Below are 23,422 nucleotides of genomic sequence, written 5' to 3'. Positions count from 1 at the left end.
CCCCTGGAGCAGAGCCTGGGCCCTGCTCAGAGCTCTCCCTGCGGGCTCCAGACAGAGGTGAGGTCCCTTCCCAGCGCCAGTTCCCTGTCAGGGAGGTGCTCCTGTCCCTCCATCTGTCACCCTCCCTGCCCCGCTCTGGGCTGTCGCTGTCCCCGCGGTGCAGAGGAGCCCAGGGCCGTCCCCAGCGCTCCCGAGGCGCCTCTGGGGCCCAGCAGAGGGTCGGGATCCCCTCCCTGTGTCGCTGCCATCGCTTTTCCCGTCGCGTCCCAAGGGAACCCTCCTTGGGGACGAGGATGACGTCATCGGCGTCGCCGTCTCCACGGCAACGGGGGGCGCGCCCCTGCCACGTGACCGCGCGCGGCGTCACGTGATGTTTGGAGCTGCTTCCGGGTCGATGCGGGACGCGGCGGCCGGGCCTGGGTGAGCGGGGCCGGGCCGGGGGGACAGCGGGGACGGGACACGGGACACGGCACACCGGGGCACCCCCGGCACCGCCCGCAGCGCCACGGAACGCGCCGGGCCCGGCCCCGGCTGCCGCGCCGTGCGGGAGAGCGGGGGCCGCTGTCAGCGGGGGAAAGCAGCAGGCCGTGTGAGGGGACAGCGACAGGAACGGGGACAGCGACAGGGACGGGGACAGGCCATGCAAGGGATGGGGATGGCGACAGGGAGAGGGACAGCGAGAGAGACAGGGACAGCGACAGGCCGTGTGAGGGGACAGGGACAGGAACGGGGACAGGGACAGGGACGGGGACAGCGACAGGGACGGGGACAGTGACAGGGACGGGGACAGGCCATGCAAGGGATGGGGACAGCGAGAGAGACAGGGACAGCGACAGGCCGTGTGAGGGGACAGGGACAGGCCGTGTGAGGGGATAGTGACAGGGGCAGGGACGGGGTTTGAGTACAACACAGTGACAGGGATGTGAGGGATGGGGACAGTGACAGGGACAGGAAAAGTGACAGGGACAGTGACAGGCTGTGTGAGGGTTGGGGACGGGGACAGTGACAGTGACAGGCTGTGTGAGAGCTGGGGACAGGGACAGGCCCTGTGAGGGGACAGGGACAGGCTGTGTGAGGGTTGGGGATAGTGACAGTAACAGAGACAGGCCGTGTGAGGGATGGGGACAGTGACAGGGACAGTGACAGTGACAGGCCGTGTGAGGGTTGGGGACAGTGACAGGGACAGTGACAGTGACAGGCTGTGTGAGGGCTGGGGACAGTGACTTTGTCAGGGACAGGGTTTGAGTACAATACAGTGACAGGGACAGGCCATGTAAAGGATGGGGACAGGACAGTCTGTGTGAGGGTTGGGGACAGTGACAGTGACAGTGACAGGGACAGGCCGTGTGAGGGCTGAGGACAGTGACAGGGACAGGGACAGTGACAGTCTGTGTGAGGGTTGGGGACAGGGACAGGGACAGGGACAGGCCGTGTGAGGGACAAGGAGAGGCCTCGGAGCTCCCAAGCTGGCAGGGACAGCTGTGGGCTCGTCCTGCCCCAGGCCCCACAGCAGGGCCATGGATGTCCCACAGGGAATGTCACTGCTGTGGTGGGACAGGGGCACAGGCAGGCCCCAGCAGGACAAGGGACAGTCCTGGTGTCCCCTGTGTGCTGTGTGCACAGCGCTGGGGGCACACAGCCCTGCTGGGTTCCATGACAGAGTGCTTTGGTGCCTTGTCCTGGTGCCTCCTGCTCCAGTCCAGGGCAATCCTGCTGGGATCTCCCTGCCCAGGGCACACCCGGTGGAACTGCGCCATCCTCGAGGTCCCTTCCACCCAAACCATCCTGTGCCTCGCTGCTCTGCCTCTGGAGATCGCCTCAAAAATACCTTCCCTGAATCGTGGCTGGGAGAAGGATTGCAGCTCCTTCAGACGGATGTTTGTGCCGTTTATCCCTTCCCGAGGCTTTGTTTGTGTGCACAAACACGTCGGGCTGTGTTTGCTGTGTGACTGTTCAGGACGTGCCCCCGAGGCGTGTGAGTGGCACTGGAATGTCATTAGCATGCCATTAATGGTGTCATTCTCCTGAAGGGTCTCTGCTTCTCCTGGAGGGCTCAGGGCACAGGGATGGAAATGTTTTCCTTGCTGGTTTCAGTGTTTTCTTTTCACCATCAGCTGGAAATGTTTTCCATGCTGGTTTCAGTGTTTTCTTTTCACCATCACCTGGAAATGTTTTCCATGCTGGTTTCAGTGTTCTCCTTTCACCCATCAGCTGGAAATGTTTTCCATGCTGGTTTCAGTGTTTTCTTTTCACCATCAGCTGGAAATGTTTTCCATGCTGGTTTCAGTGTTTTCTTTTCACCATCAGCTGGAAATGTTTTTCTTGCTGGTTTCAATGTTCTCCTTTCACCCCTCAGCTGGAAATGTTTTCCATGCTGGTTTCAGTGTTTTCTTTTCACCCACACCTTGGAAATGTTTTCCATGCTGGTTTCAGTGACATTTGTGGGTGACATTAATTTGTGGTGCATTAGAGGGAAGGCTTGGAATAGGATTATTTTCAGATATTGAGGATGTTTTGCTTGATAAATTTAATCAGGTTCGGCTCTAAAAATATGAAAATAACTGGGATTTGGTGTCTCTGTCACCTCACACAGGTCAGTGGGGTGTGAGGGATCACTGTTGGCATCCCCTGCACAGCCAGGCAGGAGGAAGGATGAGCTGATCCCAGTTCTCCCAGTTCCCATGGCCTGTTTAACCCTGGGCAAGCAGCTGTGGGAAAAAAAAAACACATTTCCATCAGCTGGAAATGTTCAGTGTTCTCCTTTCACCCATCAGCTGGAAATGTTCAGTGTTCTCCTTTCACCCCTCAGCTGGGAATGTTTTCCATGCTGTTTTCTGTGTTTTCTCTTCACCCATCAGCTGGAAGTATTTTCCATGCTGGTTTCAGTGTTCTCCTTTCACCCATCAGCAGCACTCTGGGTTTCCCTGGAATCAATCTCAAGTCAGGGTTGTGCTCCTCTTTCCAGATCCTTCCCAGTGCTGCTTCCAGTTGGGAATGCCAGCAGGGGAAGGATGTGGAGCTGCTGGGGAGAGTCCAGGGGATCAGAGGGAAGAAAGGCTGGGAGATTTGGGGTTGTTTACCTGGAGAGGAGAAGTTTTGGGGTGACCTCATTGTGACTTCCCAGTGCTTGCAGGGAGACAGATGGAGAGAGACTTCCCAATGGCCTGGGGTGACAGGACAGGGGGGAATGGCTTCAAAGTGTCAGAGAGTGGCTTTGGGCTGGATTTTGGGGTGAAATCCCTCCCTGTGAGGGTGGGCAGGCCCTGGCACCTGTGCCCAGAGAAGCTGTGGCTGCCCCTGGATCCCTGGGAGTGTCCAAGGCCAGGCTGGATGGGGCTTGGAGCACCCTGGGATGGTGGAAGGTGTTGGAATGGGGGAATGAGATGATTTTTAAAGTCCCTTCCAACCCAAACCTGGGATTCTGGGATTCAGAATTCTGGGATTCTCTGTCCTTCCTCACTGCAGCAGAGCACTTCAACACAGCAACAAAGGCTCTTTGTTGCCACCTCTCCAAGCCCAAGTGCCTCATTTGCACTCTGTGCTGTCATTTAGAAAACCCGGAGTTATTTTGAGCCCTGAATTGTCCCTGGTGCTGTCAGCAGGGCCACACTCACAGAACGTGCACAACTTCCAGGTCACCCTGTGCTGGCCTGGAGCTGCCAGCATTCCCTTGGAACCTGTCACTGCCCCTGCACATCCTGCTGCTCCTGGCTCCCAGGCAATTGTGGGGATTCAGAGAAGCCACAGGAGTGAGAGATGATTACAGGAATCCCGTGGGAGGGGAGCTGGGAAGGTGACTGCACGCCCCACAGCATTTTTGTCATCTCACTGGTGTTCAAAAGTGGAGCTTGAGGAAGAAAGTGTTGGGGGTTCAAAGCTGTTGGATGTAAATGTCAGTAGTTGTTCTTCTCAGTTCTGGATTGCTCTCACACTGGAGCTGCAAACAGCATTTTTTGCCTCTAAGGTGAGTTTGTCCTGTGGAATTTCCAGCTGATGTTTGTTCAGCAGATAAAGAGGAATGGAAAAGCCACGTGGAGGACAGAGGGCTTTATGCACATGGGAGTTCCAGAATTTCCAACCAGGAGGTGTGAATGGGTGTTTGGAAAGCTCTGTCTGTCTGTCTGTGGATGGTGCTGAGCTCCCAAACCACTCTGGAACAAACTGAAACATTGTTCCTGTACCACGTGGAATGGTTTAGCTCAAGACTAAATACCTTGTTCATATCAAACTCCAGTCTGAGGATTTATTTTTGATTCTAGATAGAGTGGTGACATGAGTCAAGTTTGAGTTATGAATCAACCAAGCTGTTGAGAGATGAAAATTGTAGTTTTTGGGGTTTTTTTTAAAGACTAATCCTGTAAGTCCCTATTTGTGACATTTAAACTTTATATAGAATATAAAAATGATGACATGCTTCAGTCAATTGCTGCTTGTACTGAAATTCTTTTGGTTGGTGAAATTCTTTTAGTTGGTGGAAGGAGTTTCATGCAAGGTAGTCTGGTCATGAAGAAGTGAAGTGGAACTTGTCAAGCAGGTGGTTCTCAGCAAAGGGACCCTTAGTGAAATAATTTCTGTTTAGAATTTTATATCTAGCTTTATATCCTTGCCTGTAACGAGTCTAAGAGAAATAAACAGGCAGAAACTTTAATTCAGCATTAGCAACATGGCTTGCAATGAATGTGTGGCCCCAGTCTGAGGTTTACAAATGTGATTTTGCAGTAATTAGTGGAACAGCTGCCCTGTGACTAATTGTGCAGAGTAGGAAACCTGCACTGATTCCTGCACGTTCAGGATTGTGATGCCGTGTTTGTGATGGGTTGCAGGCCTAGGAGCCCTCTGGAAACAACAATTCATGAGCCCAGCTCTGCTCCTGTGTTATAAAACCATCAAATACACAGAAAACCAGGGCAGAGAGAGGGGCTGAGTCCCACCTGGGCAGGGCAGAGCTCAGCCATGGGGGGGTCCTGGTGCCAAAACCACTCCCAGCTGACTCTCAGTATCTCTGCAGGCAGCTCAGCTGCCTGTGATGGGGCCAGGCCTCCTTCCTGTGCTGCTCTGTGCCATGCCCAGATACCATGGGCACACTTATTATCTCCCAGATACATTAGGCAGCTGCAGAATGGAATTGGCAGAAATTGCTTTTGGGCCTGGCCAGACGGTGTTTGGTGACACAGCAGAAAGGGGAAGTTGGCAAACAGCTGTGGGAGCAATCTCCTGCTCACAAACAGCTGTTTGCTCCTTCCTTTCCTGGCTGTCCTGGAAAGGTGTTGGAGCTGTTTGCTCCTTCCCCTCCTGGAAAGGTGTTGGAGCTGTTTGCTCCTTCCCCTCCTGGCTGCCCTGGCATTGTGTTTGACAGTAGCTGTGGATTTCTCACAGCCCTCGTGAGAGGGGCACAAGTGACAAGTACAGAAGTCACCTTTTGCAGCCTGGAATTGTCCTGGAAGAGCAGGTGGGGTAAGGAGGCTTGGCCTGTAATGGTGTGTCTGTACAGCACCAAATCTTCTGACTTTGTGTTCTTTTTAATGCTTTACTTTAATCTGGAATTTGAAATAGGGCCTGTCAGATGATCTGGAGCTCAGAAATAAAACCTGTGACCCATCTGCTTGTTCTCAATCATTTCATTAGAAATTATTATGACTTGCTGACTGCTCATATGCTCTATTTTTTTTCTTTTTTAACCAGAAGTCCAAGAAGGGAGCATGGACCAGCCCAGTGGAAGGAGTTTCATGCAAGTTCTGTGTGAGAAATACAGCCCTGAGAACTTCCCCTACCGCCGGGGGCCTGGCATGGGGGTGCATGTCCCAGCCACCCCACAGGGCTCCCCTATGAAAGGTAAATTCTCATCTTTCTGGGCATCTGGGGGCTGCTGGGAGCAATCAGCTGAGAGAGGAATCACCTTGAATTGCCCAGAAAAAAGAACCATCACAATGTGGTGTTTTACTGGAGGGTTGAGAGACTGGACAAAGGGAGAAAGTGACTGAACTAGTTGTTGTAAAAAACCAAATTTCTCTACAACATGACAGAACCAGAATTTGAGAATAGAATTGTTTGGTTAGAAGGGACCTTCAGCATCACCAGGTTCCAGCCCTGTGAGGAGATGGACCTAAAGCCCTGTGCAGTCTGTGTTTTGAGGGTACAGCACTCCTTGGAGCTTTCCTTCAGGCCACTGCTCCTATTTTATTATTGGCTGCAGCAACAGGTGTTTTGGCAGAGGTGGCTTAAAAATACATCAAATACCTAAATTTGAGGTTGGTTCCCATGCCACCAGCTTGCTTTGATGCCTGCAGGGACAGGAGGGGACATATTTCAGGCAGAGTGCTGAGTTGTTGAATCTCTGCTTTTGTGACAAGTGCCTCGGTTGAACTTGCACCAAATACTTTGTGACCTAGTGGAGAATTCCCCTCTCCTGTGCTCCTGCCCTTGCTGCCTCCAGGGGATTTAGCCAGATGTGTGTCTGAAGCTCTGTGCTGCTCAGGGATGTCCTTGAGCCTCCCAGACTGCAGAATCTGTGTCACCATCTCCTCTGAACTAGATCCATGTGTGACACCTTTTAGTCTTCCCTCACGCTCTGATGTTGGCATTTCATTCTTGGTTTGTGCAGATGGGTTTGCCCCTTCTTTGTGTCACACATCCTGCCCATCATGATCTGTAGGAGTGACCCAAGCTTCCATCAGGTCAATTTGTGTCAGAACCAGCCCCAAAGGGGAAAGCAGCCATGGGAATCAGCTGGATGAAGTTTCCAATAACTGGGTTTGACAGAGGAGAAAAAAGGGCCTGAGTTCAGCTGAGGATAAAACACATTAAAAATGAGCAGAAATGGCCTGATGGAATGTTCAATCAGTGCCCTCTCTGCAGGTAAATTTACCTCTCTCCTGCTCACCTGAGCTGTTGGGGTGCTGAAAAGAGGCCACATCTTAAAATGTGATTGAGACATGACTTACAAATACTGCATTAGTAACTCCCAAAGTGCCACACTATCCTTTAAAGAAACCAAACCATTCTGAGCCAGAAAACTTGGAAACCCAGATGACTTCAGGTCATTGTTGGCTGCTAGAATCCGTTTCCAGTCGTGCAGCTGTCAAGTGTTAAGGAGAAAAGGGATCACCTATTTAGGAAAAAGCTTCTGGTTAGATTTTAATGGGTTTTCCTGCTCCAGAGACGTGGGAAAGCCATGTTGTACATGAAGGAGAGTAAGACTGATGGCTTGCCTTGCCTCAACGTGGATTTCTTGTGTGGAAATTGTTCCCTGTTACAAACCCCCAGCTTTTTGTCATGGTTTAGCCTTAGCACAGCAGGCTGTGATTGAGATCCAAGTCCTTGGTTGCAGTTTTGAGTACATTCACCTGTCGGAGGAGGAGCTGGAGCAAAACCAAAGCAGAAATGGAGAGGCAGAGCAGAGACCTGAATTTCTGAATGAATGCTGAATGCTCTACATTGAACCTTGGGAAGGGAAAGCTTAGAAAGGAAATATTTAAATACCCCCTAAGAAATGTTTAAATACCTCCTAAGAGATATTTAAATACCTCCTAAGAAATGTTTAAATACCTTCTAAGAAATGTTTAAATACCTCCTGGCTGTTACTAGGCCCAAGTGGGCTCAGGGCAGGAGGATAAGGGAGTCTGAGTGTGCAGCTGGCACTCCCCATGTCCTGTGTCCTATCTGCTGCAGCTGCTGCTGGGGAACAGCAGAAGTTGTGGCAAGGACTGATAGGAGACAAGCCATAAATGATAAAGGCAGGCCTGAAATGTACAGAAATACATGGAAGAACTGAAGAGCACTGATAGGAGTGGTGCTTGATGTTTGCAACCAAGACTTCAGGGTGGCGTCAGCTACAAAATCCGTGTTTAACCCGAAACCGGTGTAAATTCTGACATTACTGCTGGATTTCTCTTGCTGGCTGTAACATCCCTGCTTGGGGCTGGGGTCTGTAACTCCAAGGCAGTGCTGAGCAGAGGCAGCTTCTGTTTTTCCCTGTGCCAGACCGCCTGAACCTGCCCAGTGTGCTGGTGCTCAACAGCTGCGGCATCACCTGTGCCGGGGACGAGAACGAGATCGCCGCCTTCTGCGCCCACGTCTTCGAGCTCGACCTCTCTGACAACAAACTGGAAGACTGGCATGAGGTAAAACGGTGATGGGCACCTCAGTGGGTGCCTTTCACAGCTATTACTGCCTGCAAATGCGTTGCTTTGATGAGAGTTCCATTTTGGTGGCTCCTTTCTCATCTCTGAAGGTGATGTTTATTTACTTTGACAGCAGCTGAGCAATATATGTGATGAAATTAATCCAGTGTGGCATTTCACTCCTGTACCTTGTGACTTACAGTCTTGGCCCCTGGGTGAGAAATCTGTATTTTTATTTTATTTCATCGTGCAAAGCACTGGATCTGGCATTTCTGGCACCAAGAAGTTAATGAGCAGTTTAGTTTTTAACAGAGTGGCAGTTGATTCCCAGCTTTGCCACTGTGATGGTGGGCAAGGTATTTATTCCCTCTCCACATTTGTTGCCTTATCTGCAGAACAGATTTAATAATATTTACCACAAAGGGTATTTCTGCAGCCTCATTAATTAATGCTGTTGTAAATGCTGTTGTAAAACCCTTTGAAGTGCTTGGGTGAAATAATGCTCAATAAATGCAATGTAACAGGAGTGAAACAATCTCAATCCATTCAAGTGTCATTAAGTTCCTCACTGGATTATGCTGTCCTTTTAGGTTAGTGTTTATTGTTGGAAATGTTTGGGAAAAAACAGGATATCATGGGGTTTGTGCCATCAGATTGTCATGTCTTTAAGCAGGGAGGGAATGCAGAGTTTGCAGTGTCCCAGCTCATCTCTGGTCATACCCTGCTCCCTCACAGGCTGCACATCTCACACCCTGCTCTGTGTTCAGTCTCTTCAGGCTGCCCTGGAACTGAAAGGCTTCTGTGTGTGCTGGCCCCTTCCTCTGAGACAGGATTCAGTTTTCACAGCCCATCCACACCAGATAAATATCTCCCCACCCCTAAAACCTGCCCGTGCTGGGGATTCCAGGTGCCTGGGTAGCCTGTTCCCATGCTTAGCTAATAACCTCATAGGCTAAACTGTGTAATTTAAGTCTCCTGTGCTGCAGTTTCAGCCAATTTCTGCCTGCTCTGGTCTCAGCAGGCAGGAAGAGCATCATCACTGTTCCTTATACAGCAGCTTTTTATACCCACTAAGAACTTTAATACCTCCTTTCCTTATTTTAATATAATACTGAAAAAAATACCCTTCTTCCAATCATCCACCATAAGCCATTTTTTGGTAAATGCTGTGGTTTTGGTGGACTGATGTCATCCAATTTGCCTTCTTTATCCCTGAGGTGCAGCACCCAAACCATGGCATCACCTGAAGGGGGTGTGGAGTGAGGCAGACTCATTACACACCTGAGTTCATGAGACAATTCCCCCTTTGCCAACAGCTGGGCTAAAATAAATTTATTGACCTCTGTGTGCCATGGTCTGCCCATCCCAGAGCTTTGTGGAGATCTCCAGCCAGCTGTTCTGACTCACAATTCTTTTCTGCATTGATGCCTGCTGGTGTTGGAAGCTCCTTCCCACTCAGTTCCCCCGTCAAGGAGGGAATTGAGGACTGGCTGAGCTCTGTGGGGAGCTGGAGAAGTTCTGAGTGTTGGCCATGGAGGCAGGAGAAGTGTCCATGTCCCCCTGTGAGCAAGGCTGGCTCCTGGAACGTGCTGCTGCTCAGCCTTGGGGTTGAGGTGGATTTATGACCTCTCCCAAGGGACTCCCTTTCTCTTATCAAGCTGCTCCTAGAGTGTAATTAAATGAACTCTTGAGCAGAATGAGCAATTAACCAATCCATCAAGATCAGGAATGGCTGGAGTATGAATTACAGGTAGATATCCCTGAGTTTCCCCCCATATCATTGCTTTGTGATGGTTCCACAGAGCCCCTTTGAGGAGGTGGGATATTCTTGCCAGAGGTTTGATTACTGCCTGATACACATTTCTTTCTTTCTGTTTTTTTTTTTTTTTCTTCCCTCCCCACTTAGGTCAGTAAAATTGTGTCCAACGTTCCCCACTTGGAGTTTCTAAACCTGAGTTCCAACCCTCTCAGTTTGTCCGTTCTAGAGAGAAGTTGCGCTGGGTCTTTCGCTGGCGTCCGCAAACTTGTGCTCAACAACAGCAAAGCTTCCTGGGAAACAGTGCACACCATCCTGCAGGAATTGCCTGAGTAAGCCTGCAATCTGGGGGTTCACTGCACTCAGGTTATGGAGTGAGGGCTGAGGGGGCTGTGAGGATGAAATATCAGTAGAGAAAAGGATGTTTTCCTCTGGGAGTTTGGGGACTCCAGGTGAGGGCTTTACATTGTCCTAAAAACCAAGCTTGGGTGGTGCTGTACAGCCCAGGCCTTCTCCTCCTCCAAACCTAAATACCAGAGGTGGATAATCACCCCAAAAATGTAGGAGGGTCACACTTGCCTCTGAGTCACTGTGCAGGACATACCTGTTAAATGGGAGGTACTCTGAGGGTCTGGCCACTTGTCAAGGAATATTTCATCCTGCTTTTCTGTGCTCAAGTGTTGATTTCTGTGGTTTGGTCACAGGCCACCTTGGCATTCCGCTGCCATGGATGTCCTCAGTGGCTTTGTTTGGATGACAGATCCCTCTCTGTGTGGCTTTGTGAGCAGAGATGAGAAAACCAGAATGTCCTGCATGGCCGACCTACACTTCTCTGGGATTGTGAGAGTTCAGTTGTCAGAAAACTTATTGGGATCTGTTCTTTCTTTAATGGGAATCTTTGATATAGGGGAAAAAAATCATCATCAGTGTTGTATCAAAATCCCATTTTAAATTAAGCTGAGAGCACCGAGAGCAGGTCCCAGTCACTGCTGGAGCTGGGTTGGTGGCTTGTTGGGCACAGAAGCAGAAGACAGCCCCAACCAATCTGTTACACAATACTAGGAGAGACTCAGGGAGCACTTAAAAGGTTTTTTTAATCTCTGAAAATATGGATGGGAGCAGAGATGCAGTTGAAACACTCTATGTGGAGTGCTCAAAGGCCTTCTCTGCAGTGAGGTTCTCAGAGCTGTTACAGAAAGTTGTGTTAAAATCCCATAAAATTGATGATGTGATCCTTTGTGCCCTGTGCAGCTTGGAGGAACTCTTCCTGTGCCTTAATGACTACGAAACAGTGTCTTGTTCTCCAGTTTGCTGTCAGTCTCTCAAGCTCCTCCACATAACTGACAACAATCTTCAAGACTGGACTGAAATTCGAAAGTTGGGAATTATGTTTCCATCCCTGGACACACTTATCCTGGCTAACAACAACCTCACCACCATTGAAGAGTCAGAAGATTCCCTGGCAAGGCTCTTCCCCAACCTAAGATCCATCAACTTGCACAAGTCAGGTGAGAGCCTGGGAGCTGGGATGGGTTTTGTGGGTTCATCAGAGTCTCTCCTCTGTATGACAAGCAGTGAACTTGCCCATCTCTGGGATTTTCCTGCTGCTTTGGGTACTCAGTCATTATCAAAGGATGAGTCAGAGCAGTGTGGAGCAGTTAATCCAAATGAGCTGGAAAGGTTTTTTTTATGTTGGTAGTTTCCCTCTGTTTCCCATCCCTGCCTCAGGTACTCCTGGCTGGGGAAGGATAAATAAATGCCTGGCAGTGGAGGGGATGAAAGAATCCCATTTTGCCTTTATTCCCTGTTTTATCTCAGGTAAAATGAGGGCATGTGCAGGTATGCAGTGTGGATCAGGCATCCCCCAGCAGAATCTGTGCTCACAAGTGATGCTGGCAGCTGCTTTTACACTCCAGCCCCAGAGAATTTTCAGCCAACGCTCCAGAAAGAGAATGAGCAGTTGGAATATTGGGAAGAGCACCCTGTGCTGGGAGAGAAGGAGCTGCAGGGCAGCTCGTGGGGGCTGTGATGTGTTTGTGGATGACACATACACCAGAAATTCATCTGCAGGAGTGCTTCATGCACCAGCAGCTTTTGTTCTTTACAGCTTTATATGCTGTGCAAGTGCTGCTGAAGTGTCAGGCAGGTAGAAGGGACTTTATTAACATGCCCTACAATGTAAGCATCAAGGAATCCCTGTAATAAAAGCTTAACTAGAGGAGGAAAAGCCTGTTAAGCTGCATTTGAAAGCACTGTCTCACCGAGGAACAAGTGCTCTTCTGGTAAGTAGTTTTGCAGTTTTGATGCCAGGTGCTTAAGAAGTGTGGGCTCTGTGTTGCATTTTGATGTTTTGGGAGCTGAAAGTCAAACAGGAATCCCAAGGAGGTTGTTAAAACTTTTTGGGGGTTTTAGAGAAAGCTGCTGCACTCTGAAGTTCTGGCAGACGTGGACTCTGAGATGAGTTGTGTTGATCTCACCACACAATTGTGGCTCTGCTGTGCTCAATCCTCAGCTTTGTTTTATTTTGCCCTCCCTGCTTGCTTTGTTATCCCAAATGTCAGGTCTTGAGGGAGCTGAAAACGAGTTAAAACCTTTTTCATTAAATGGCTGGATGGCTTCTGGGACTGTTTCACCATTGGGTTATGAGTAGAAATGGGACCCAGGGTGGTTGTGTATGTGAGGTAAAGCCATTTGATGGCTGTTTAGTGATGCCTGGAATGAAGGAAATGCTGGTGGCTTTAACTGAAGGCAGCATCCCTTTATAAAGACATCAGTGATGCTGGTCAGCCCCAGCAGTGAGGCCAAAGGCTGAGTGGTCCATAAAAAAGCCATGGAGAGCATCCTTATACACTTGGAAACAGCACAAGAGAATTTCAGCTCCTCTGTCTTGTAAGCCAATGTTGATTTTTTTAGCAGCACATGGTGAGCAAAAAGCCAGCTTCTCAAAGGAGCAGCAGTGACACTCTCCTGTCACATATGTTCTTTGGCTGTGTCTGATTATCTTGGATCCATGATGTGTTTTCTGTGTTTGTTAACACAAATCTTCCCTCCTGAGCAGGTCTGCATTGCTGGGAAGACATTGACAAGTTAAATTCTTTCCCGAAGCTCGAGGAGGTGAAATTGCTGGGAATTCCTCTGCTGCAGTCTTACACCACCGAGGAACGCAGGAAGCTGCTAATAGCCAGGTCTGTTGGTTTGTTCTGCTCAGCAGAAACATGACAAGGCAAAGAGGGCTGGGAGCAGGTGATCAGAGGAAGAGGCTGGCAGGAGATGAAGTTCTGTGTGAAGGCAGAAAGATTGGAGCTTGATTTGTTGGGTGGGAGCAGCTCATCAGAGGAAGAGGCTGGTGGGAGATGGAGTTCTGTGTGAATGCAGGAAGATTGGAGCTTCTTTTGTGGAAAAACCAGAGAAGTGAAAATCTTAAATGTGAGTTCTCTTCTTCTCAGGGGATTTTGTGAGGCTCCTCTGTGCACATTTGGTGAAATAAAAATGCCTAATTTTGAATGTTATTGAGAAATTACATGGAACATTCCCAGTCTCTCAAAGGGATTAAGACCTGAACTTCCTGGCAGGAATTCCCATGGTGTGAAAGCTGAGGCACTTTGATGTGCCAGCCTTGTTGTTGAGCCTGTGTGGGCTCCTGTGGCCGTGTTCACAGAGGCCTTAGGATGAGGGAAGAGACGAGGATCTGACTCCATGTTTCAGAAGTATTTTATGATATATATTACATTAAAACTATACTAAAAGAATAGAAGAAAGGATTTCATCAGAAGGCTAGCTCTCAGACAGAGAGTCTGAGCCAGCTGACTGTGATTGGCCATTAATTACAAAGAAACCAACATGGACCAGTCACAGATGCACCTGTTGCATTCCACAGCAGCAGATAATGTTTACATTTTGTTCCTGAGGCCTCCCAGCTTCTCAGGAGGAAAAATCCTAAGGCAAGGGATTTTTCATGAAAAGATGTCTGTGACAGGCTCCCTCCTGGCTGACTGTGGCTCTTGGTGTGTGCTGCAGGTTGCCATCCATCACCAAGCTCAACGGCAGCATCGTGGCCGACGGCGAGCGCGAGGACTCGGAGCGATTCTTCATCCGCTACTACATGGAGTTCCCTGAGGAGGAGGTTCCCTTCAGGTAGGAATTCTCTGGAATTGGACAGCAGGGACTGGCCAGGTGATGGGAAATATGTGCCAGCTGTTCCATCCCTCACCTTCCTCCAGCCTTGTCTCCTTCAGTCTGTTTGGGTTGAAATTGTTGTATTTATGTTGTCTGATTACGTGTGGGGTCACTCCTGAGTAAGATTTGGTCTTAAAAGTGTGGCAAGTGCCATTAAACAACAGGACAGTTCAGGACATGACCTTCACTGTTTCCTGGCCTCTCCCACAGCTCCCTTCATAATCCACCTGTGTTTGGGAGTGCCCAAAGCCAGGGCACATGGTGCTCTGCACTGCCAGGCCAGGGCACCTAATCCTCGGCACCATCTGGTGTGTGGAATGTGCCTGGCAATGGGAAGCTGGCCCCTCACTTTCAGGCCTGCAAATCACAAGTCTGATGGGTTTTCTTTGCCAAAAAAGTACATCCAATGATCTGCTCATCTTGGTAAACTAATGAACTTGGACAGATGCTGTTCAGTCTGTATCTTTTTTGTGCCAGCATCCACTTACTGCTCCTGATGGGCTGAGGAGGGATCATGGAGCATCAGGCCACTGCTTTTACCTGCCCTCTGCCCTAAAACCTCACGTGCTTTTGGACAGCAAAGCTTTATTGTCCTTTTATTACTGAAAAGGGGTAGGACAGGAGTGTGTGTGTGACTGTGAGGGCACAGGCAGAGGTGGGGACACACTGAAGGTCACAGGTCTGGCCTGGCATGGATGACTGAGGTGCAAATGGCATCTGCTCAGTGTTTTCCTCTGCTTAACTCTCAGCTTAAATCCATGTTTTTCTAAAGCACTGGATATGTGACTTGCCAATCCAGTAAGGGGGTGGGAAGGCTGGAAAGGGGAATGAGGGCATGGCATTTTGTGGGAATATTAATAGGGTCAGTGATTATAATATTTGTTAAAAGCATGCTGGGGTCACTTCAGAGGCAGAGGGCACTCATGTAGTCAGACAAGAGACAAGACAGCTGGTCCTTTTTCTGAGGACAAGTCATGACTTGTAATTTTAGAGGGCCTTGAAGCGTAAAAATTGAAGGAAATATTGGAAAGGATAACAGCAGAGACAGAGAATGCAGGAGAGAGGAAAGGGAAGGGGAGATGGGACTGTGAGCTCATGGTGCTGCTCCCAAAAGGGATTAATTTCCATAACATTTCATATTTCTTATGTTTGGTGTGACGGGGTGTCAGTGATCCATATATTGCTGGGAAGGACACAGTGGGGTACAGCTTTAGGCACTCATGCTGCCTGGGACCTGGGGTTTGGGACCAGGCTGTGTGTCACACATCACCACACACCACTAGGCTTGGTTTGCAGGTGGGATCTCATGTAAAAGATGACTGGCATCTCACCCATCCCAGAAAACCAGGCTCATTTTGACCAACATGCCAGCTTTCTGCTAGAAAAATCACCTCCCCCTCAGATTTCTTAGCCTTTAAACACTAGTGCTGCCTTTTCATGGTCAATGGCCTCTTTGTCCAAATCCCTTCATCTGTGCAGCGTTTCCAGGAGACTTCTGCAGTGCCAGAGAGGGTTGGGGGTCACTGCAGACTCTTTTCTAGTGAAGCTGCAGATGGCTGAGAGTGTCCCCAGTGTTCCAGTTCCTGGACCCACAGCCAGCAGCCCCTGTCCAAAGGGAGAGCTGGCATTCCTTGCAGAGGGATTTTGTGTCTGTTTGTTGTTAAAGCTTCCCCTTCCTCGCTCCCAAATCTGCTGTGGGGTGGCTCCAAAAGGGGTTTGCAATTAGAAACTAATCAGGACACCCATGTTGTGGCTGGGGTCTGACATCTGCATTGCAGTGCTGCCTCGAGCAGAGGGAGAGCAACTTGAGCAGGGAGAAGTCGCCAGTGGGAGCAGCCCCCCTCCAGACTGGCAAGGTGCAGCCTGTGATAAGCTCTGTCACCAGAACCCCCCTGCTTGCTGCATTGCTGTCTGCAGCTGGAAGGGATCAGGCAGGCAGGGAAATGGCAGGAACAGTTTATCTCTGTGGATGTGGTGGTTCCAGGGTGCACAATCCAATATTGGCTGTCTTGTGGAGTGACGTCCTCGCGTCTGGGGGGTTTTAATGAGCCCTCTGCTTGTCTGCTGCTCTGTGTATCTGCACAGTATCACAGACACTTCCAGCCAGGCTCAGGTCTTCAGCAACCTCAGAGTCTGTCAGGCTGCAAGGGGTGATTAGAAAAGTCTCCAGGGTGCCTATTATTGGGGTTCAAAACATACCTGTACCAGTGTGCCTTGGTGCTGATTGGTTTGAGGGCAGCCACTCACTCACACTCCCCACTTTCTGTGCAGCTCACATGCAAAGGAGGAGGGTGCAAAGCTCATTCTGCCTTTCCTCAGCACAAGAAAATTTCAGGCAGTATTGCTTGACCACTGCATATTTACAGCACATATTTGGATAATCATGGCTCTCTCATGGTGGTTCTCTCTCCCAGCTTGTCTAAAATTTGTCCCCCTCTTCATCCTCTCCCCACCACCAGCCCAGTTCATTCTTAATGCATGAATCATGACAGTAATTGTGGCTGGCCCAGAAGTTGTTGCTGCTCTGCAGAGTTAAAGGATGTCCCAAAGGGGGCTGAGGGGTTGGAGCAGCAAGAGGTGGGTTCCCCTCTCCCTCTGTCCTGTCAGATGATGCTGCTGGCAAATCCTTCCAGAGAAGGAGAAGCCCTCCCCACTGCTGCCACTGGCTGGCATTTGCTCTGCCTGCAAGTGGGTTAAACGTGGGCAGTGTTGTTTTCTCTCAGCACTAATGGCTTCCCCACATAAATAGGGCTGCTCCCACCACCCTGCCTGTGAGAGCAGGGCACCATCCTGCCCTTGGGCGTGGGACTGGGGAAATCCTAGTGCCTGGTGGCCCTTACCTCAGTGCCCAGCACACAGAGGGGCTGCTGTTCTCCAGGAACATTCCTGCCTCCAGCAGGACTCCCTGGGGTCAGCAGCCTGCCAGATCCCATGGCTGCCCCGGGGCTGTGACACCGCGCCCATCGCATTCAGCCCCGCCTGGGATCGGCAACACAAAGCTCCTTCTGTGCCGGGCCTCTGAAACGTTACCTGTGCTCAGCAGCTCTCAGCCTTTGTCATCCCAGTCCCATTGTGTTTTGTGCTGCCATTTCTCCTCTTTCCCAGCCAGGCAGGGAGATGCAGCCTGGACCGATGGGAGCGATACCAGGGGGGTGTGGGTGACACAGACTTTCCATTGCAGGGACCTTGGGAAGAGCACTCACAGAACTTGGCTGCAAGGACAAGGTGACAGAGGAGTGTGTGCCTCTGCTAGTAAAACTCCCATCTTGTTTTAGAGCAGGTGTGAAGGATCAGCTGGCAAGAAGTGCCCTGTTTGTTATCAGCTCTCAAACTGTGCAGCAGCTCACCTTGTTTTGGTGATCTTGATGATCCTGTGCTCAGTGGAGTGTAACATTTGGGACCTAGCTGGCCTTTTGGAAAACAGCAGGAATGTCTGATGATCAGTTAAGTCGTGAGGCCACAGATACTGGGAATGTAAACTGAAGGCTGTGTCCTTTTTGTGAGCACTGCCTTGGTTCTGGCACTCTTCAGTGAAGTGTTTTCACTGGAGCAGGAGGCGCAGAGTTGTGAGCACAGCGTCCTCTCTTTCTTCCAAATCCCACTGCAGCCATGGCTGGGATTTCTGAAACTGTAGGAGCCCAAACTGTTGTTTTGAGACCAGTCAGCTTGAACACCTCAGGCTGGTGGTAATTTCACCTTTCTCAGCACGACACTTCTCCCTAGTGGGACACTGAGCCATGGTGCAGCCTGGGCACCGTGGGACAGTGACTGGAGTGCTTGGGACTTTCTGGGGCTTTCTGCTGGAATCAGGGTCAGTGTTGTGTCATGGGAGATGTGCCCTGGTTGTACCTTAACTCTGGGCTTGTTGAATTTTCCAGGTATCACGAGCTGGTCACCAAGTACGGGAAGCTGGAGCCCTTGGCAGTGGTGGATCTGCGGCCTCAGAGCAGCGCCAAGGTGGAGGTTCACTTCCAGGACAAGGTGGAGGAGATGTCCATCCGCCTCGACCAGACTGTGGCAGAGCTGAAGAAGCACTTAAAAACTGTGGTGCAGCTGTCAACAAGCAACATGCTGCTCTTCTACTTGGACCAGGAAGCTCCTTTTGGTCCCGAGGAGATGAAATACAGCTCGCGGGCGCTGCATTCCTACGGCATCCGGGATGGGGATAAAATTTACGTGGAGCCCAGAATGAAATAGCCTTTTTGCCCACACCCACACGCCCCCACACACCCACACACATGCATTGAGGAGTTTGTTGCAAGGTTTTTATTTTGGTTGGTTGGTTGAGGTTTGGTTGTGTTTCTGTAGCAGGTAATTTCTTAGCCCGGAGGAAGTGCCCTGATGTGAGAACCATGCCCACCATCCACTGCAGGTGACCTTGAGGTGACAATTGACTTCAGGACGTGTGTTTCAGTGTGGGCAATACCTTGATGTTTCCTTTGATGCTCCGGTATACTCGTGATTTGGCATGAATGGTCAGTTGTTCAAGCTAAACAATGCCAGGGTCCATAAGGGAGGAGACAGCTCGGTGCAGATTTTGACCTGTTGTTTTCTTTTCCTGAATTTTTTGGTGTTTTGCTCCACCAGATCTCCCTTTGGCCTAGCTATCCAACTGTGGCTCGAGCTTGCTGTAGTATTTTCTTGCAGCTTGGTGCTGTCTCAACCTTTTGTTGTGCTCGAGTTCACAGGAAAGTTCTCCATCAGTATTCTGCTTGATTCAGAGCTCAGGTACTTTAGTGCATCCACTTCACTCCACTGGTTTGCTTTCTGTGAGTGCACAACATGGGGGAAAGAAAAAGAACTTCCCAGAAAGAAACTTTCTTTTCAAAGTGCACGCTCTATATCCACCTGATTTTGGAGGGAAAAAAGAGGTTTTGGCTGCTGTACCCATCTCACACGGTGCCTGCAGCCTGTGGGGATAAAGGATGTGTTGCAAAGTGAATTTTGGGAGGTGGTGGATGAGCGCTGCATTGGAAGGGCTTTTTGAACAACAGGTCAACAAGGGGTTAAAGAGCAGCTTCCCCTGTTGTCCATCCTGATGCTGAAGAGATCCCTCCATGCACTTCACCTTGTACCAGTGGGTGCTGCTAGTGGAATGGCTAAAATCCCTCTCCTGGGAGAGAGGAAGAGTCAAGTTGAAGTTTGTGTTTGTTGCTGTTGCACCAGTTCAAACCTAGCACTTTGCCCGGGACCCCTGCCCGGGGGTCCCTGCGTAGGGTCCGGACTCGGAGGAGGTGTTGGCTTGGATCAGCCTCTGGAGGTGGAGGAACAAAGCAGCTGGACCCACGTTGGGTGTTCAGCAGGGTTCATTCCAACAAAGCAGCTGGACCCACGATGGGTGTTCAGCAGGGTTTGCTGAACAAAGCAGCTGGACTCAGCGTTGGGTGTTCAGCAGGGTTCATTCCAACAAAGCTGCTGGACTCAATGTTGGGTGCTCAGCAGGACCCACGTTGGGTGTTCAGCTGGACCCACGTTGGGTGTTCAGCTGGATCCATGCTGGGTGTTCAGCAGGTTTTACTCAAACAAAGCTGCTGGACTCAGCGTTGGGTGTTCAGCAGGGTTCATTCCAACAAAGCTGCTGGACTCAATGTTGGGTGCTGAGCAGGACCCACATTGGGTGTTCAGCAGGACCCACGTTGGGTGCTCAGCAGGACCCACGTTGGGTGTTCAGCTGGATCCATGCTGGGTGTTCAGCAGGACCCACGTTGGGTGTTCAGCTGGACCCACGTTGGGTGTTCAGCAGGACCCACGTTGGGTGTTCAGCTGGATCCATGCTGGGTGTTCAGCAGGTTTTACTCCAACAAAGCTGCTGGACTCAGATTGGCTGTTCAGCAAGGTTCACTGAACAAAGCAGCTGACCCCTGTTGGGTGTTCAGCAGGTTTCATTCGAAAAAACCAGCTGGACCCACAGTGGATGCTCAGCAGAACCCATGCTGGGTGTTCAGCAGGACTCACACTGGGTGTTCAGCAGGTCCCACGTTGGGTGCTCAGCAGGTTTCCCTCCATGCTGGGTGTTCAGCAGGACCCGCTTTGGATGCCCAGCAGGTTTCTCTCCCTCTCTCTCTCTTGGCTTTCCCTTCGCAGGCATCGCGTGCTGCTGCTTCACGTAGTCCCTGTTTTCTACTGCAGAGCAGATCCCCTGCCTGGTCAGTGAAATCCTCCTCCTTTTTTCCTCTCTCTTGTTTCGCTTTCCTGTGTCTTCCCTGCTCCAAGTTGAAGAGTTTCCCAATTTCCTGTTCCAAGCAGCTGCTCAGCAGTTTTTGGAGCTGTGCAGCGAGGGCTCTAGTTACACATGAACTCCTGACCTTCATTTTGAAATGCTCCCTTTATCCCCACGTGCACTTTCTTTCCCAGGATGCTTTTTCCCACATCACTGAGCTCCTTTGGTATTCTTGGAGTTGTGTATTTCTCTTCACATTTTACCTGGATTGTGGGGTGGGATCATTGGGGAGGGGACTAAGTATTAATTATCTCATTAGTCTTCAGGTTTAGGATTTGGGGATTGTTCAGAGGGGATTAGTTCCTTATCCAAAGCAAGGGTTAAAATGGGAGGATTTAGAACAAGTTACTAATTTGTGCCTCATCCCCCTGCCAAAAATAGCAATTTCTTGGCCCCATTGAGATGAGCAATAGGGAAGGGAGTGAGATTTTCCACAGGTAACATAGATTTTCCATAGATCCATGGTACCTGTAACCTAAACAGCAGGGAGATAGTGGCAGTATAACATAAAATGATGCTTTTATAAGCTAGAGCTTTACTGAAGATGTATTTTCCATTCGGGCAGCGAAAATAATTTGCTGCCTGATAGCAGAACCCTTAAGCCAACACTTCTGTATGATATATACATACCTACCAATAGGAAAAGTTGTGGTTAATAAGATATTTTGTTATAAAGCAAAGTTTTATGAAGATATGGTTGTTTAATATTAGAAACCTATTTCAGCCCTTGACCTCCAGTGTGAGTAGGAGATCCCTGAGTGGCTGCAGAGTCCGAGGCAAGCGACCTGTGGGGATGCAAAAGTATCTCTGACCCAGCTCTCCAGAGCAGGAATTGCCTCTGTGGGTGTATTTATGGCATTGTACCTGCTGTCAGTGAGATGCCGTAACTCTTGTCCAACTTCCTCAGCACAATTAAGAGCCTGGGTTTCAGAGAAGGGAATAAACAAAGGCCATTGAAGAGTGGAATGGGATGATAAAGAAGGGCCAAGTGCTTTTAAGTTTGTTTGCCCATTAAAAATTGGGCTGTCCGTGGAGGGATTGGTGCTGTCACCTGCTCAGAACTGGCAGTAAATGCTGCTTTTATTTGTGACAGACCTGGTGGGAAGATGGAAAAAGAGAGCACACAAGGTTAACAGGTGCTGGGGGTTTGGTGCTGGCACCCAAACCTGCTCCCCTGGTCCCTTCAGGTGTGAAATCACCACCCTGCTGTTTCTCCAGGGGAAGGTTTTTCCCAAGGCATTCACCTTGTGTGCAGGTAGTGGAGCAGTCGTGGGGTAGAAACCAAAAATCTTGGTTGGCTTCCCAAGGAGAAGGAATAACCCCAAAACCAGAGAGGGTTTGTGTGGGACCAAACAGCACACAAGGATGTGGCAAAATACCCCAAGTCATGGTGCCTTGTGGGGAAGGGTCCTGTGTGTGTGCCACCCAACAGGGCACCATGTCTTGGGGAGAGAGGAGAAGGTTTGGGTGCTGAGTGAGGGTGTAACTGTGGCAGGAGGTTTGATTTAAACCTCTGCCACGTCCAGGCATTGCCAGCCTGTGCCCTCTTTAGCTAAAGGTCCCAGGGTCTGTCACATCTGCTTGAGACAACAAAATAGATGTGCCAGCTTCCCTGGTTTGTGTGTGCTTCTACCTGAGGGCTGCTTTTGTGTGTTGTTCATGCATCAAAGTCTGCACAGCAGGCAGAGCACCTGCTCCAGGAGGACTCGGGTGACAGCTGAATACCAAAGTGTCCCACGGCTCCGCGTGCCCAGTTTGAGGCTGTGCTGTGTGGTTTTGGAGATGTTCCTGTTCAATATCCATATTTCTGGCCAGATGTTGCAGGCAGATCGCTGTTACGAGCATGCACGGGGTGCTGGCTGTCCTCTGCTCGCTGGCTGGGGTTTGTAATCTCATTTTTTGGGAGCTGCAGGCGTGCTGGTGGCAGGTGTGACCCGTGGTGGCTTGGGGGACGTGGTCTCCTGCTCTGGGTCTGCAATCCAGTGGAGGTGCCACAGCTCTGCCTCCTCTCTTGTCAGTGACATTCTGTGCAAGACTTGAGAATGCAAATGACTGCTTAAAGCAGCCCAGAGGCTAAAATCTGTATTCTGGCAGCTGTGCCTCCCTGCTTGGGATGTGGCACTTTTGTGGCAGCAGAGACGCCTCCCCCAGAGCAACCTTAGAGGGGCTCCAGCCACCTCAGGCCTTTCCCTCTGTGATTGCTGTTCTGCAGTTCCTGGAAATTTCAAATATAATTTAAACATGAAGATCTGTTCTTGCTCCCTGTTAATATTGCATCCATCTGTAATTTCAAAGAAGAAGAACTGTAAGTCCATCTGGTTTTTGATTCTGGTTTCTCTCCCAGGGGATACACCTCCCGCTCCCACAATTTGCCTTTGGTTTGCTTGCAGACTTAGTGGTGGAATTCAGGCCAAAATAGGTCATTGGTTTGGATCAGTTCAATAAACTTATGTAAGTTTTTACACTAAAACCCCCAGTGTCCTGAGCTTTTAACTTTTATGTCGCCTGAAGCAAAAATATTCCCTGTTGTCACCCCAAAGCTGTGAGTGAAAACTGCCAGGGGTTTTTTTGTCCTGCTGGTGGTTTCGTTGTGTGTCCATGAGCTCGGGCACAGCCACCTCACCTGTGCAAGGAGAGGAGAAGTCACTTCCAGGAGAGCTGGAGGATCTGATCCTCCTCTGGGCTGCATTTCCCCATGACTGGGACTCATCCCCACTGCCAGGTGAGGAATAAAGCTCAGGCTCACTCTGTCTCTCCTCACAGGCACTGGCCTTGGGGTTAAAACAAATTTCACCCTCATGGCCTGCACCAAATGACCCTGGGGGAGGCAGGAGGAGAGAGATGCTCCTGTGGATGGGAAATTTCCTGGGCAAATCCATTTCCAGAGCATCTTCCACGGGCTGTGCTTAAAATGGGAACGAGACAAGGCCCTGCCAAGGTCAAGCAGCCACAGAAACCCTTGTGGCATCTTTGAATCTTGTTTTTCCTCAAGGTAAGGCATGGGAGGAAGTTTTCTGCTGGAAGAATTAAGAAAAGAAGAAGTGTTTGGTTGTTCAGCTGCAATGTGTCCAGCCCTGCATGATGAGAACATCCCTGCCAAAAAAGAAGAGAGGCTGGAAGACAAAATCCTCCCCAAAGAGTCCCTGAGAC

General features: G+C 50.0%; 1 protein-coding gene across 2 annotated transcripts; it reads left to right on the top strand.

The window, feature by feature from the left end:
* Nucleotides 1-378: 378 nt before the first annotated feature.
* TBCEL (tubulin folding cofactor E like) lies at nt 379-19,685 on the top strand. 2 transcript variants are annotated; one of them, XM_058041273.1, is made up of 8 exons: nt 379-420; nt 5,683-5,832; nt 7,981-8,120; nt 10,027-10,208; nt 11,128-11,384; nt 12,935-13,061; nt 13,894-14,010; nt 17,931-19,685. In XM_058041273.1, exons 2-8 carry the CDS (start codon nt 5,700-5,702, stop codon nt 18,247-18,249), a joined length of 1,275 nt encoding a protein of 424 aa, XP_057897256.1. In that variant the 5' UTR covers nt 379-420; nt 5,683-5,699; the 3' UTR covers nt 18,250-19,685. The 2 variants fall into 2 exon arrangements, with proteins under 2 accessions (XP_057897256.1, XP_057897257.1); XM_058041274.1 differs by lacking the exon at nt 379-420 and adding an exon at nt 3,472-3,964.
* The last annotated feature ends 3,737 nt before the right edge of the window (nt 19,686-23,422 follow it).

This window comes from Melospiza georgiana, chromosome 27, assembly GCF_028018845.1.
Source record: "Melospiza georgiana isolate bMelGeo1 chromosome 27, bMelGeo1.pri, whole genome shotgun sequence".
NCBI lineage: Eukaryota > Metazoa > Chordata > Aves > Passeriformes > Passerellidae > Melospiza > Melospiza georgiana.
This window is presented reverse-complemented; position numbering and strand designations above follow the sequence as displayed.